Here is a 13,957-nt window from a genome sequence, read left to right as displayed (position 1 = left end):
ATCCTTCTTAGATCTACGTATAGTGTTCCTAATTCCTATTAGGTTCCTCATTAGTCAAATCACTACCTTTTTCTCTAAAAATCCTGGTGTTTCTCAAGTGAATTAAAATGGAAAAAGTTAATGTATCAGCTCACTGTGGTCTGGGAAAATGATCAAAATCTTAGACTATTTAAGTGAAAAATTGGGTCTAGTAGAAGGCTCAATTTTTGTGTCTGTGTTGTTCCCTCAGAGAGAGCTTGCTCAGGGGTAGGAAGGATCGCTGGATTTAAACACAGCTGATCATCTGAATTTATATGCCCTGCTAATTTATGCTGAAAATGCACACAACTTCCTTGGGGTTTTTTGGCTCCAAAAAGAAATCACTTTGATGTTTTATTTATTGATGCAAAAAAAGTGCTTGCCTTTCAAGTATGTTATCTCTCATTTCAACGGAATTCCTCCAAGTATTAAGCAATGAATGGCACAGTTCTGTCTGCTTGGCTCTAAGTTGGCAAGAGATCCCGAAGTGTTACTGGTGCCCCTGGGTGTTTCCTGCCATTTAGCTTCAGGCTAATAAGGAAACATTGAGGTTGCCCAGAATTTGTTATGGATACTGGAGTGTGCAAGGCTAGACTCACAGAAGGCTCTTTAGACAATGCACTGTGTCATACCGGGGACTTTGTTTTCTTGGCTATTGGAAGCCTTTGTGTGGGGAATCAAAATGATCTCTCCTCTTTTAATAAACCTTCCATGAAAGCCTAAGCATCCACGTTTACAACACTCTCTGTGACATCACTAAGTGCTTTTCATCATAAATAAACAGCAGTCCAGGAAGGGACCAGCCTAAAATGCCATGTATTTTGGACAGAAATGTCTTTAAAAGTCTTTTATTTATTTTTCTATTGATTGATGCCTTTTATGGTGCTCCAAGACATCTCGACTCATTCTTGTAATCCAGGATCTACTTCATGGGGCTGAGTAACTCAGGTCTTACTCATTTGCCCACTACCCTGTTCTCCACCCCTCCCCAAGGAACAGACATCATTTAAAGAGTTTTAGCATCTCCTTGTTTATAACTGTTGCATGTGCTGAATCAAAGCTGCTGGATTTGAAACACGTTTAAGATCCTTTCTTTCAAGGCATAACTCTTCCTTCTGGGATTGAGAGCCAGAACGAACAACGCCTGTTCCTATCTAAAGCCGGGGCAGGGGTGGACTTTTCACCTAAGGAATTTCAGATTTCAACAAGAGACCCATTCTCTTAAATTATAATACTGGTGAGGAATACACATACACTCAAGTCCGGAGTCATGCCCTTGAGTGTGTTCAGTGCCTGGCTGGACAGTGCACAAAAATAAACAAAAAAGAACAGTGGTCAGTTCCTTCTGATTTTTCCACCAGTCGTCAACCTACAGCCCCTTTTTCTTTCTGAGAAGACAGTGTTTTAACCTCTGTCTCCAATCCCAGGGATATTTCTGTCATACCACCCCCAGCCTGTGAAAGTTTGATCTGCTTGCTTAGCAGACAGGAAGACCATTTGCAAAGAACTTTTAGGCAGACACATGTTCTCCATAACTTTGATCTTCTGGAGATTTCTTTCCATTTGAATCTCTTACTCAGGCTGTCCCATTAGCTGCAGAGAGACTAAGCCAGCAATTCTCAACCTGTATGGGTTGTGACCTTTTGGGGTTGTCGAATGACCCTTTCACAAGGGTCGCCTAAAACCATTGGAAAACACATCACGACTCATAACAGTATCGGAATTACAGTTATGACTTAGTGAGGAAGATTATTTCATGACTGGGGGTGGGGGGGTCAGCGCAACATGAGGAATGGTGTTAAAGGGTCACAGCATTAGGAATGTTAAGGACCAGTAGACTAGGCCTTCTGTGCCTAAAGTCCTCAAAAAATACAAATTCCTGGTGAACCCCCTGCCGTTGATTTTAAAATATGCATTGGTTTATGTAGTTAATAGGTATGGGCATGCACATGCCATGGCATGTCTGTGGAAGTCTGCTGGTTCTCTCCTTCCACCACGTGGGTCCTAGGATCAAATTCAGATCAGCTCATTATAGTGAGCCGTCTACCCAGTCAATCAAGCATTGCCGAATGCACCTTCAACTCAATGGGTGTCCGTGGATTTTTCCTGCTAGTGGGGATTGAACCCAGAAGGACTTCATACATGCTGGTCAAGCACTCTACCACTGAGCTGCATCCCTCCATGTTTGTTTTATGTTTTTATTTATTTTGACTGAATGAGAAAGAGTCTGAAGCAACTCCCTATTTGTTGGCCATGGGCAAAAGTATCCACTGCCACTGAATGCTGAGCTGGTGTGGTGGGTGGCAGATCCAGGATATTCAGGATGCCCTCTGTGCCCGCAAATCGCCTTGGTGTAAAATTGCAGTTCAGTGGGTTAAAGGAAGGGGTCAAAATCACTCCAGTGGTGTTTCAGAGAGCGTAGGGCTATAGAGTCCATGTAAATAGAGATCAGAAACAGAAGAGAGTCCAAGGAGACCATTGGTTGGTTTGGGGAAGAGAATACACTAGCCAGGAGGAGGTTAGAGCATAAACGTGTTGAATATATGCTGCAACATAGTTTTATGTCAACTCATCTGAGAGGAGAGAATCACAATTAAGCAAATGCCCCCCAGCTTTGTCTACAGAGTAAATTCCAGGAGAGCCAGAGCTGCATACAAAGCAGCCTTCTCTCAAAAACAAAACAAAACAAAACAAAACAAAAAAATCAAAGAAAAAAGAAAATGCCTCCAAAATATCCTGCTGTAGGCAAGCCTGTAAGGCATTTTAAAAAATTAGTTACTGAGGAGGGAGGGCCCAGCCCATTGTGGGTGCTTCCATCCCTGGGCTGGTGACCCTGTGTTCTTTAAGAAAGCAGGCCAAGCAAACAAAGAGGAGCAAGATAGTAAGCAGCACCCCTCCATGGCTTTCAAATCAGTTCCTGCTTCCAGGTTCCTGCCCTGCATGAGTTCCTGTCTTGACTTTCTTTGCTGATGAACAGTGATACGGGAGTGTAAACCAAATTAAAAAAAAATAAACTCTTTCCTCTCCAACTTGGTTTTGGGTCATATCGTTTCGTAACAGCAATAGAAACTGTAACTAAAACGGGGTGTCTGGGTCCATGCCTTTCACATCACTTCGGTTAGGTTGTTTGGAATTTAACTCAGTTTAAGACGTCGATCTCGTCATATCCCAGTGATGGAGAAGTCAGAGGCCACAGCTTCCTGTATGTTTTCCTCCCTAAGGTAGTATTATTTCTTTCAGCTGAAGCATCCAGGAAGTGAGATAATGACTAAAAGAAGCTACCCTCATCAGGGGTGGTTGTGCTGGATGTCAGCGACACTCTGGCCCTGTGGGTTTTTTAGGCCATGTAGCTTTATAGGTAAAGAGAGAATGTTCACAATTCCCTTAGAATCTAGATGTCCGTGGAGAGCATTTACCTGAACTGACTTTATTTGTTCTTTCTGCAGACATAGCCCTATGGGAGCTGTTTGGATCAGTGAAAGCTCCGGTGTCTACATAAAGGCTGGGGGTACCTGTGTGGGGCACTGCATGGGTTCTGCTCTGTCTCCATCTACGATTCCTCTTCATTTTCCTTTGGGATAGTGCCTGATATCTGACTAGATTCCTTCTTGGTTTCTGAGTCTCAGTGTCACGTACCTCAAATCTTATAGGAATGGGATGCAGTCTTCATAACAGAACACTGCATGGTCTGTGTGGTCTACCAGGAAAATCATGCATTCAGGGTAAGTTGAGCGAGGTGGTAAAATACAACTGGTTCTTTACTGAAGTTTCTTCTTCAACCAGAATCCACGAGAGCCACAGGCTGTTTCTGCAAGCCATCACGGCATTCAGGAATGTCAGCCACACTGGTGGAGTCTCTTTATGTTAGGCACTGCTCAATTGAACCATGTCTGAGAAAATGGCCCCTTTGTTCTGTAGCGACTGAAGGGGAGACTCCATCAGTTTCCTTATGAGATTGGAGGATGGGGGCAGTTTTGATTTTAGAGTTTGAAGTCTTAATTATACTGTCAACTCAAGGGACCTTTCTGACAGCAAGCTCCTCAGGAGGAAAAGAAGCCTGGTGCTATGCTCTGACTGTGTCGTGACGAAACTCACGACTGGGAGTCCTAATTCCTCATTGTGGCAGGGTCGGAATGTGGAGCCAATAGCAAGGGTGGAGGACGGAGCCATAATGAACAGAATGATGCTGTTCTCAGCAGTTCCCAATCTCGTGGAAGTGGATCCCTTGCCAGAATAGGTTGGATAGACCAAGTCCGCCCTCATGCTTGCCTTAAATTCACCTGGGGCTTCCTGCCGTGCCACAGTTGCAGGAGACCCTCATCAGATGCAGCTGCTCAGTTTCAGGCTTCCCAGACTCCAGAGCCACAAACCAAAATAAACGTGTATTCTTTGCCAATCATCAGCCTCGTGTTCTGTTACACCAGTGGCCGAAAGTCTAGCTGCAGCTGACCTGTGAGTTCTGCAAGAACCTTCCATGATTTATGACTTCCCTCAGGTCTAGAATTTACTACCAGAATTACCCACCACTGACTGAGAGGGAGACTTGCCAGGTCCTGAGTACTTAACCATGGTGTATTTCAAACTCGCTATGGACATGGGATATTCTAGGGTCAGGCATACCTTCCTCGGAAAGTATCTTGTTCCAAGCCAGACATAGTAGGACTGGCCTGTCATCCCAGCATTTATTGGGTAGAGGTAGAAGGACCATAATTCAAGGCCAACCTGGGATACATAGTAAGACACTGTCTTAAACGTAAGCAGGAGCTGGGGGATAGACTTGTGTACTCCTCTTGCAGAGGAGCGGAGCTTGGCTCTTTGCACCAACACTGGGTGGCTCTAAGCTACCTGTAACTCCAGCTCCAGGGATCTCTTTGAGCTGTGTGGCACCTGTACCCATTAGGTATAGGTAAAGGATGTGCCTATATCTACCTGTTCTACCCCGTACACACTAATTAAAACAAGGGAAAGGTAAAAAAAAAAAAAAAAAAAAAAAAAAGAAAACATCTCAGTACTGACCTGTCATGTTTGACCCTCAAGCCTGGGTGACCTTGGACCTTGAGCTCCATTGTGGCTTCAAGGTCACCAGAAACCACATGACATCAAGATAACTGTGGGTCATGGGAGGGGGCCGACTCTAGAGATCCTATTGATGTGAGCACGATATAACCAGGACGAGATGAATGCACTTGGGAATGACGGTGACATACTTTAGTGTGTGGTGAGTTGTGAATAAGCTGTTATTATTTCTCTGTAGAGACATATTGGAAAAGTGATCACACAAACTTTATAGACTCATCATGCTTACAGTGTGTATGTGTTACTATCTATTCACTATATATATATATATGTATATATATATGCACATATATATATGCAGCATATTGTTAAAAAGTAGAAATAGAAGAGTCTAGGTGGGTTGCAGTGAACCAAGCTATAAACCCAGCTCTTGGTTGATCACTAAAGTGTTTCTTAGGGTCAGTATAAGTTCACACTCTGAAGACAGTGTCAGAATTCTTTGAATCGACGAAGAAGACATATTCCATGGGGTTACTTCCAAATTCTTTGTTTATTAAACTTAGTAGACATTAAGTTAGTACTTTCATTTTTAATAAACCCCCTCAAGTATGCACCATGACTTAAAATATAATCTAAATATAAAGCACTCTGGTACTCCATGCCTTCGTTATAATTTAACACCACACTGAATGCTACTGCTTCATAAAGTGAATTCTTAAATACAGGACTGACTCTTCTCCTGGATCCTGGTCTCCATGTCTGCTTTCAGTTCCATCTAGGTTTTCTGTTTCTCCCCAACTTGCCTGCATGGGTCTTTGTGAGCAATAGCACTTGGTGTTTATAGCACCGGTGGCAATAATACAAAGGAATGGGTGGCCGTCCCCTCCTCCCTTCCTAGGGCTGTGAAGCAGCTCACTCTGAATGAGATGGCTCTGGATCTCACAGCCGGGACAGAGCCAAGAAAATGTAGAGAGGAAGCTGAGTCAAGTCAGTAATTCTAGTAACAGGGTGACTCCACGGAGCACAGGGATGGCTCTGAGCAGAGCGGCTCCTCTGTGGGTGAATCCCACCCGAATCTCTTTTCATGGGTAGGTTACTGGAGCACTGATGTTCAGTTTCTGCGTGTCAAAGATGGCAGAGTGGATGTGTCCACTCTAACCACAGTGGGCACAGAGGGCTCAGTTGGAGAAAACGCCACAGATCTCCTTGTCACTTGTGTGGCACTTAACATAATCTCTCCCTCCACTACTGCTTCTGGCTGCCTGAAACAGGAGCTGCTCTGAATTTCCCAACCGGATCAGTCTCCTCTGAGGGTTAAGCAGCACACTGTATTCTGTAATCACCAAACCAAGTATGTGGCACACATCTCTTCTCAACAAACGAAAACGGGTGCTAGTAAACAGAGTTTAAGTTACTTTGTGGTTTTATGGACACCCCTCTACTCAACATTTCTGAAAGGGTTGATTGGCATTAAGGCTGGAACAAAGATTTAGTTGAACCTTTTCATCTTCTCTTATGCACAAGACATCCCGTCTTTCCTGTATTCATACATGGGGTCTTAATGGCGGTCCCAAGTCCAGTGTGGAAAACCTGGAGTGTGGAAGGGATTTGGAGAGATAAAGAGAAGCAACGGCAGAGAAAGCTGCACCTTGTCACTTGTATCTTTTAAGCTCAGCTCAGAAATATAGGCGGGAGTCAGGGGACAGATGGAAGGCGGCAGCTGCCACCCTCACTGCCACCCTCACTGCCACCCTCGCTGCTACCCTTGCTGCCACTGCTACACACACTAGCTCCAGTTCTCTGCCGACTTAAAGTGCAATCACGGCTATGAAGTTCTCAGGCCACGGATCAGGCTGGAAGAAATTCAGAGCTGAAATGTCAAACATTCTGCTCGCGACTGACTCAGAGGCTGGAAGGGGGAAAAGAGGAGAGGCAACGGCAGATCTCAGGCATTCAAGTGCATCAAAAGAATCACTGTCCTTTCTCTGTGTGAAGAAAAGTCATACATGGTAGAGAGTCTTGGTTTAGAAAACGCCTTCTATCTGAGGACGCGCCAATGTGGTAGTGTCCAAAGGCCGACAAAGGCAGGAAGCAACAGGGACCCAGCTGTCCTCCCTGATGCTCGGCCATACAGATGGGCTCGACTGTCTTCCAACAAGTCTTCAGCTCTCGGTGAGGAAGAGGCACACTGGACCAAGGGCATCTGGTAGGATGTGGCTCTCTTCTCCGGTCTGTCTGGGCTGGAACCATCGCTGGGCCTCTGGCCATTGAATAGCAGGTAGCGGCCCCGGGCGTCTTGCTCCATTTTGAAGATCTCATACTCTGTGTGAGGTAGTTTGATGCCCAGAGCCACACAGCCATTGGTGTGTGTCACATCCTGCTGGATACCCACCTGCCAGGAGCCTTCAGCCCCACACTCATTCCCACTGAAGACATTGAGGAGGGAGGCTGTGGCTGCATCCATGGGAGTGACCTTCATGTGATTCACTGTGGAGAAGAGGGATATTCATGACTCTAGGGAGAAAATTTAGGAGGCAGACCCTTCTGGCAAATGCTAGGGACCCTGTTTCAAAACAGCTTTCTCTTTAAAACGCAATCTGATCACTTGCCTGGCTGACCACAGTAATCACCAAAGTAGGCTTAGGCGGAAGTTCCATATGCTGATTTGAATGTTGGTCATGCCAAATACAGCCAGCCAACTTAACTACAGGGCCCTGAGATGACTACATTAAGTATAGGAAGAAATGTAGAAGTGGTGCAAAGTATTAGAAGGACACGCACAGGTTTTGTGCAAGTGTATTCATTTCACAGAAGGGACTGAAGCAACTTTGGGTTTTGGAATCTTCAGGGAGCCCTAAAATTAATTCCCCATGAATGCAAAGTCATGACCGTATACTGTAGGTATGGCCAGAAAAACGAGGGCGACATCTGGTTTAAATGCTGAGCCCAGTTTGGAGATGATCACACGTGTGAGTGTGAAATAACTATCCCAGAAGTCCTCAAAAGTCTAAAGTGCTCCTTGGGGTTACCCAATGGCCCACGGCTCTCTATTTGGTATTACTCCCAAGGACACAAAATGAAAAGGTTTGGAAGCCTCCCAGAGGTTTCATATCAAACACGTATCTGAATCACCAATGTCACAGATTAATATGGGGCCATCAGTCGAGGATCTAAATGCAGCTAGGCTGCAACAACAAAGGTAAGATGAAATAAATGTAAGCCCCAGACCTTGTGCACCCTTGGGGTCCTCCTAGGGGCTAATTTGTATACAAGTGCAGTAGGATTTTTAGTGAGCAGACTAAAAATCTTGATTAGGTTTACCACAAGGCCAGTGTACAAGAGCTACATTCCTCCATCATGGAGGGTGCCCATGCTTGGGGCTTCCCTAAGGCAACACAGGCATCTCATAACCATTGGACTACAGTGCCACTCTGAAGGGGTTATCCCAGGAGCCAGCTGCCCCCTTTATTCGATATCACAAACTTGACACCACCTTTCAGGCACTCAAACTGAAAACTAAAACAGCAAGCTATCCCTTGGGGTCAGGGCAGGTGCCTCCCAACCCTAGCTTTCTTGCTTGGGTGAGCAGTGCACCGAGTGAACCTTCCCCGTGATGCTCTTCCCTTCAGCCTGACACAGCCTCTCACATTCAGCTCCAACTGGAAGTAAGAGTTCTGAGCATCACGAAGTAACTGACACCTGCCCTGTGTCCCATATTTAGCAAAAGTGCCGAGCACGCCAACAGACCCGATGCTACCAGAGAGGCTGCCAGATTTAATGGCAGGAGCATTCTTGACTCTCACATCACAGTGGCCCGTGTGACGGTTTGTACCCATTTGTGCTCCATTGTACATGAGCGTCATGTGGAAGCCTGGTACTAGCCTGCTCTAGGCAGGAAGGAGCTCAGATGGTATTTCTGGGGATGCTCAAAGGCAGACGTGGCTCGAATTTCATCCCCAGATCCCAAGCAGCAAAGGTACCCTTTCTCATAGGGCCCGTCCCAGCAGAAATGTGACGAGCTGTGCTATGAGATGTGAACCAGCAGACTTACCTTTGAACACAAATTCTGTGCCACCCATGACCCTAGATGACAGCACACCGCGGCTGTAGCGGCCTCGAGCGTAGATGGTGAATGTGGGGTGCTTGCAGACGGGGTCCGAGTAGTGGTAGTAATGCCCTTCCCAGGTGTTGTTGTTGTCATGGAAGATGAAGTGGCGGGTGAGGAAGAGGACTTCGGGGCGTACCTCACAGCGCTGGCTCACCCATTCCCCATGGAGGCCAATGGTCAGGTCAGCCTTGGGGGGCAGGATGGGAGGGTGGTGTTCATCGGACCGGTAAATGATGCGGCAGGCTATGCACGCATGGTTGTGATTCTGAAACAAAGAAACAAAAACGTTCAGAGACTTTAGTCTTCTCATGAGCTCAGTGTGCATGTGAATCCCTGAAAGTGGGGTGTAGGGGGGGTTCACCATGGTCAAGATTGGGTATTTCAGGCACCATTATTTATACCCCAAACCCCCAAAAGAAATGGAGCCAGGCTCTGGTGCCCAGAGAGTAGAGCACAGTGTAAACCAGGATGTGTATTCACATGCTGCACACGGCTACCTAATGTCAGCAATGGCATGGACCCCTTAGAATCCTTTTGAGATTTCAGATCGTCACAAATCCAGCGGATATGTGTGGGTGAAGCTGTGGAGAAATCCCAATCCTTTGGTCCTGTTTGTGGGAACGTAAAATGATACAGCTCTTGTGGATGTCCCTCAAACACTTAAACATAGACTTACTATATGATCCAGCTATTGCCCTCCTAAATACATGTCCAGAAGAACTCAAAACAAGGGCTCTGACCCACAGTAGCCAAATGGAAAGGAATCCAACTGCCCCGCCACAAATGAACGGTGAAGTGCACTGTGCTCTGCTTGTGCGACGATGGCAGAGAACTCAACTTTAAAAGGCAGGATGTCCTACACAAGTTACAAAACGGATGGACCTCCTCGAGGACACTGCGGTAAATGAAATAAGCCAGCCAGGCATACATTAATGGTGACATTCACAGACAGGAGGTGGTAAGGTGACGTTGAGGGATGAGAAGGGAGGTAGGGACAGAGAGCCCAGGAAAAGAGAAGAACTTCAGTTTCACAAGGCAAGAGTTCTAGATATGGACAGAGGAGAAAGCTGTTGGACATTATGCCCTTAAGTGGGTACCCATGAAACAGATTTATGGGTGTATTTCAGCACAATTACATTTTTCAAGGGAGAAACTGCCAAACACACCCAAGAAAACACAGAGCTGTGACAACAGATGAGAGGAATCACAGGGTCCCCTTGAAAAAGTGAATGCAGGAGGTAGAGAGAGGAGACACACAAAAGGGGATGGGGGACCTCTGGGGCATGCACACAGCCTATCCATGTGTGTCTGGAGGCCAAGGTTCACAGCTCCTTAGCTCTTGAAATGCTTGCTTTCCCAACTTCCTGCAGCTTGAGGCCCACAATAAAGCTGTGCTCTAGCTTCCAGGAGGCACGGCCTGTAGAGTATTTTAGGTGGTACCCGTACAAATGACAGATGTCAGCTCTGACTAACCTGCTTGCCTGGAGGCTTCAGAGCTGGCAACCAAGCCCGACTGTAAGTCAGGAGAACTGGTCCTGGGCACAGCACCATGATGTTGCCACCACATCCAAGCCGCCATCTCATGCCACCCGCAGGACAGCTCTTAACCCAGTGCTCTTCTCTACTGTGTCACTCCCTCAAAGTTTATACAAGGCATAGGGGGTCAGCAGGGATGGACCACAGCCTTTGATCTCTGCCTCCTGGTCCAGAGGGAGAGCTCACTGAGGACTCCCAGCTCATGTTTATTCAGACGCAGTCACACCCTCACCCCTCAGGAGAGAGGGACGTACTTGTTCTCAGCCCTTCTCCTGAAGTCAAAATTTCACCTCCTTCCCCAAGGTAGTGTGGTAGCCCTCATAAATGTGACTTGGCAATGGTGACAAGCTTGCCTTCCTGGAAGCCTGTGGTAACAGGGGTGGGGGTGGCGCCCCTTCCACACCCCTGTTAAGGAGACCTCTGTACTCATAGGACCCTTTTCATCCATTGGATGTTTAGTTAGCATTTATTTATAGTAGAGAACACTGCCTTTGTGTCTGTGATGCGTGGCCTGTAGATGTTGAGATAACTTTGGGTACAGAGTTAAAGAGGTGGGGGTGAGGCCTTCCCTCTCCCTGGGTCCAGGTGCTAGTCTGGGACTCCTGCAGAGGGCTTTGGGGGAAGGGGAGAATATAAACCATGCTCTAGCCTGTTATCAGCAGACCACAGGGTGATAGGACCCAGGGAGATAATAAGTAAACAGTCCATTGAAAGCAGAGCTGAATTAGAGCAGATGAGACTATCTCTGGCCAGATGCTGAAGGCCTGAGCCAGCCCCGCTGCCTACCTCACAGCTGGCGGGGGTCACAGCCAAGTTATTCATCTCTCTCTACTTTCAACTTCCTCACTTACACCATGGCAACGATTGGACACACTTGCATAACTGCTGCAGGAGAGAAATGGCATGGCGGAGCAAGGTGGTTCCCACGTAGTGTGTGTCCCCACTTGGGTAGACCAAATGGACATGGTGCTTTGGGTTCACAGTAGGGAGGAAAGTACAAAGCGAAGTAAGGGAGAGCCCGGGGTCCTGAGCTCTGACATGCTATGTCCTCTCAGTAAGCTGCCAGGAACCCCCACAGTTCCAAAGCTTTTGCCCTGAATGGATGGTTCTGACATTTAAAAGCCAGGGTGGGAAGTTGGTCTGGTGTTTACAACATGTACACTCTGGGGATCCTGCAAGAGCAGAGCATGTTATAGTATTACCACAATCAGCATGAAGTCAACTCACAAAGCCACCAAGGCTCTGGCCAACCATGACAATCTAAAGCTCCTGGAGGTGGCCTGCCACATTCCAGAGGAGACATCAGAAGCTCATGCTCAGTCAAGGACAGAAATATGGACCCATGGGGTTTCCAAGGGTTCACGTAGAGCGGGGTCCCCCCTGCTGGAATCTGCACAGAAAAGATGCTTGCTGCCTACAGCACCTGATTCCCAGGTCTTACAAGGTTTTGTGGGCTGAATAACTTACTTTCACCCATCTCTACCTCCACCTCTCCATCCCATTATCCACAGCTTGACTTCTGTATCTGATGAGAGTCTAGGATCATCCACGGCGCCACCTTCATTTCTGGCCTTTCTAGGAAGTTAAGTCTCACTCCCTGAAAATATTTGTTTCCCTTTCTGTGCCAGTGTTGGTTCAGAGACAGCTCAGTGCTGATAGGATAAGATCAATGCCCTTTAGTTCAACAGGGAAAGGTAGGGGAGTGGGAGGGCCCAGCTGTCACTCAGGCTGTACCACAGTAGCACCAGGAATGGTAGGGTGCTGTTCATAAATAGCACTTCTTTAAGACTAGCAGTCAGGAGTCCTGGGCTCCAAGACTGTTCTTCTGGCCTGTGGTTCTGCCAGATGAATGGTGCTCTCCAGATGAAGGTTTTCCATTGGGCAGAAATCAAAAGCAGGCTGGGCATGGTTGAGCCAGTGGGCCTGTGGGATTTGGGTTCATGCGCAGTGGCCAGGAGGACCCTGGTCCTTAAGCATCAGTGTTACCGAACTCTTACTCTGGCTGTTTTGTTTTATTGTGGTTGGTTTTTTTTTTTTTAAGGTTGTAGAACTCACCATCTTAGTAATTTTTAAGTGTACCATTCTATGGCATTAAGTACAGTCACATGGTTAGGTAGCAATCACACTGTCTATCTCTAGAAACTTCTTATCTTCCCTAACTAAAATGACCCTCCAAGCCTCCCTCTCCTAGCCCCTGGCAACCCCCTCTGTACTTTCTGTCTTTGAACATGACAAGACTAAGGATCTGCTATAAAAAATAACTAAGGACCTCCTATGAGGAGACTCATACAGCATCTGCAATGTTGTGACTGGCCACTGTCATTAGCAAATATATTCTAGGTTCTCCGATGTCAGAGCATGTATCAGAATGTCCTTCCTTAGTAAGGCCTAATCATTTCATTCAGGGACACATTTGGCTTATCTGTTCCTAGACATTTAGACTGCCTCTCCCTTGTCACTGCTGCGAATAACACCGTGAGCACAGCTGCACGAGTGTGTGTTTGCATCTCTCCTCCAATCATCTTGAGTATATACCTGGGTGTAAAACAGCTATACCGTATGGCAATGCAATGTTTCCTGTGTTCCATAGTAGCTGTGCCATTTGACATCTCCCTCAGCAAGCTACCAGAGTTCCAATTCCCCCACATCCTTGCCAAGATTTATTTTCCACTTTTTTCTCCCTTTGGTAACAGCTGTCCCAATGGGCAACTTCCTATTGTGGTTTAAATTTATCCTTCTGTAGCAATTTGATAAAGAGCACGCCTGTCGTTTGTAAAATTCTTTAGAGGAGGGTCTGTTTTGCCCACCTCCCCATCCCTTTTGAAGCCGTTTTGCAGTTACCATTAAGAAACCAAAGATGTCATAAGGAGAGGCAGAGTCTTTGGCCTCAGCAGATGAGGTCAAGAAAGTGACCGTTTTAGTCATGGGGGTGTGTAAGGAGGTGCTTGTGTGCATGAATTAAGTTTTAAGAATTGTTTTCTTAAATTCTTATACTCTTTGGCATGAATAAAAGTTAAAGGGACCTACAGCAATATTGTCACAGTAGCAGAGAACAAAACCTACAAGTGGCATTGCTCTACGGTTCCGTTTCTAGGGTGGTTTAATGAAAGAGTCTTTACAGGTTAGCAGACACGAACTCCATATGCAGATTGTTCACATGAGGGAGGATTTGCACCATCAGATAGCATCTGCTTTCTAACATTAGTTTTATTAAAAAAAAATTAAAACATTCTGACACAAGATTCTCACTTGAGAAATGTCCTTTCGTAGGCTCACCAA

The 13,957-nt window shown here is 46.4% G+C and overlaps 1 protein-coding gene across 1 annotated transcript in view; it reads right to left on the bottom strand.

Annotated features, from left to right (window-relative positions):
* Positions 1–5,565: 5,565 nt before the first annotated feature.
* The window catches only part of Apcdd1 (APC down-regulated 1), a 30,643-nt gene continuing 22,251 nt past the window's right edge, over positions 5,566–13,957 (bottom strand). Inside the window, 2 exon segments of the mRNA NM_001432563.1 lie at positions 5,566–7,521; positions 9,086–9,407. Of these exon segments, the coding sequence (NP_001419492.1) occupies positions 7,073–7,521; positions 9,086–9,407 (771 nt within the window). The 3' untranslated portion in view covers positions 5,566–7,072.

This window comes from Rattus norvegicus, chromosome 18 (genome assembly GCF_021556685.1).
Source record: "Rattus norvegicus strain SHRSP/BbbUtx chromosome 18, alternate assembly SHRSP_T2T, whole genome shotgun sequence".
Lineage (NCBI taxonomy): Eukaryota > Metazoa > Chordata > Mammalia > Rodentia > Muridae > Rattus > Rattus norvegicus.
Note: the sequence above shows the minus strand (reverse complement) of the source record. Positions and strands in the feature narration are given on the sequence as shown.